Genomic DNA, 1,009 nt, shown 5'->3' with positions numbered 1-1,009 from the left:
ACCTGTCCACCACTGCCTTTGTGACCACTGTGTCAGTGCCATCCCGAGTGGCCGAAGGAAATGACGTCCTGTTCCTTGTCCACAATCTGCCAGAGAAATTTAAAACCGTTGCCTGGTTCAGAGGGCCCTCAAATATGACTGCAATATATGGACTGCCCGACAATTTAAGTAGGCCAGGTCCTGCACACAGCGGCAGAGAGACAATATTTCACAATGGATCCATGCTCCTTGAAAAGGTCAACCTGAAGGACACAGGCTTCTATACCGTACGAACCTATAATATACATGGAAATGCCATTTCAACAACATTCACATACCTCAACGTGTATGGTAAGTTATTCGTTGTGAAATCTGTGCACTGGGTGAGGTTCATTCCACAGAACACATACAGGAGAGGGGTCTATGCTTACCTTCCCTATGCATTGTGTTCTCATGTTGGGGTTTGAGCATTTAATTTGGGACTCACAAGGTGTAGAATAAAGGCAATAGATCAGAATTCTTCGTTTGACTTCACCTTGCACAAAGGTAGATTTGTGATGGGTAGTTCATCCAAGGATATCAGCTCCTGTCTAGACTCTAAAGGTTCTTATCATGAATGTTTCCTTGAGAAAGACTCAGAGGGAATCAACATTGAGCCTGGTTGAGGAAAACATGGAATCCCCAGAGATATGAGCACTGGGACACCTGGCCTCAAGACTTCTTTCTCAGACTCAACTCCAGGTGTCCATGAGAAGCATTTTCTAAGTGTTGGATTTGGATGTCTTGATGGCAAGGAAGAGTGCTCTCTGGTAGTCAAAGTCATGTGATGTGTGGAATCAGATGAGAACCTTGGTTGAGCTACATCCCTTGGCCATCTTCTTCAGAGAGGCAGCAGGGTAGCATAGGTTGGCAGGTGTTCAGCCCATTAACCAACAGTCCTGTTGGGCATATGAGATTTCACATGAAGGTGTGTTCCCCAAGGAGAGGGACTGAGGAAACAGGTTTTTTGACAAGTGCTTGTCGGCTGGGT

At 45.8% G+C, this 1,009-nt stretch overlaps 1 protein-coding gene across 1 annotated transcript in view; it reads left to right on the top strand.

The window, feature by feature from the left end:
* The first annotated feature begins 134 nt into the window (after positions 1–134).
* Positions 135–1,009, top strand: part of LOC101990790 (carcinoembryonic antigen-related cell adhesion molecule 3-like) — a 78,860-nt gene continuing 77,985 nt past the window's right edge. Inside the window, exon 1 of the mRNA XM_026777986.1 lies at positions 135–330. Coding sequence (XP_026633787.1) covers positions 135–330 — 196 coding nt within the window. The remainder of the gene's footprint in view (positions 331–1,009) is intronic.

The sequence above is a fragment of the Microtus ochrogaster genome, unplaced genomic scaffold (genome assembly GCF_000317375.1).
Source record: "Microtus ochrogaster isolate Prairie Vole_2 unplaced genomic scaffold, MicOch1.0 UNK96, whole genome shotgun sequence".
NCBI lineage: Eukaryota > Metazoa > Chordata > Mammalia > Rodentia > Cricetidae > Microtus > Microtus ochrogaster.
The sequence above is the reverse complement of the archived record's forward strand: the minus strand, read 5'-3'. Positions and strand labels throughout refer to the sequence as shown.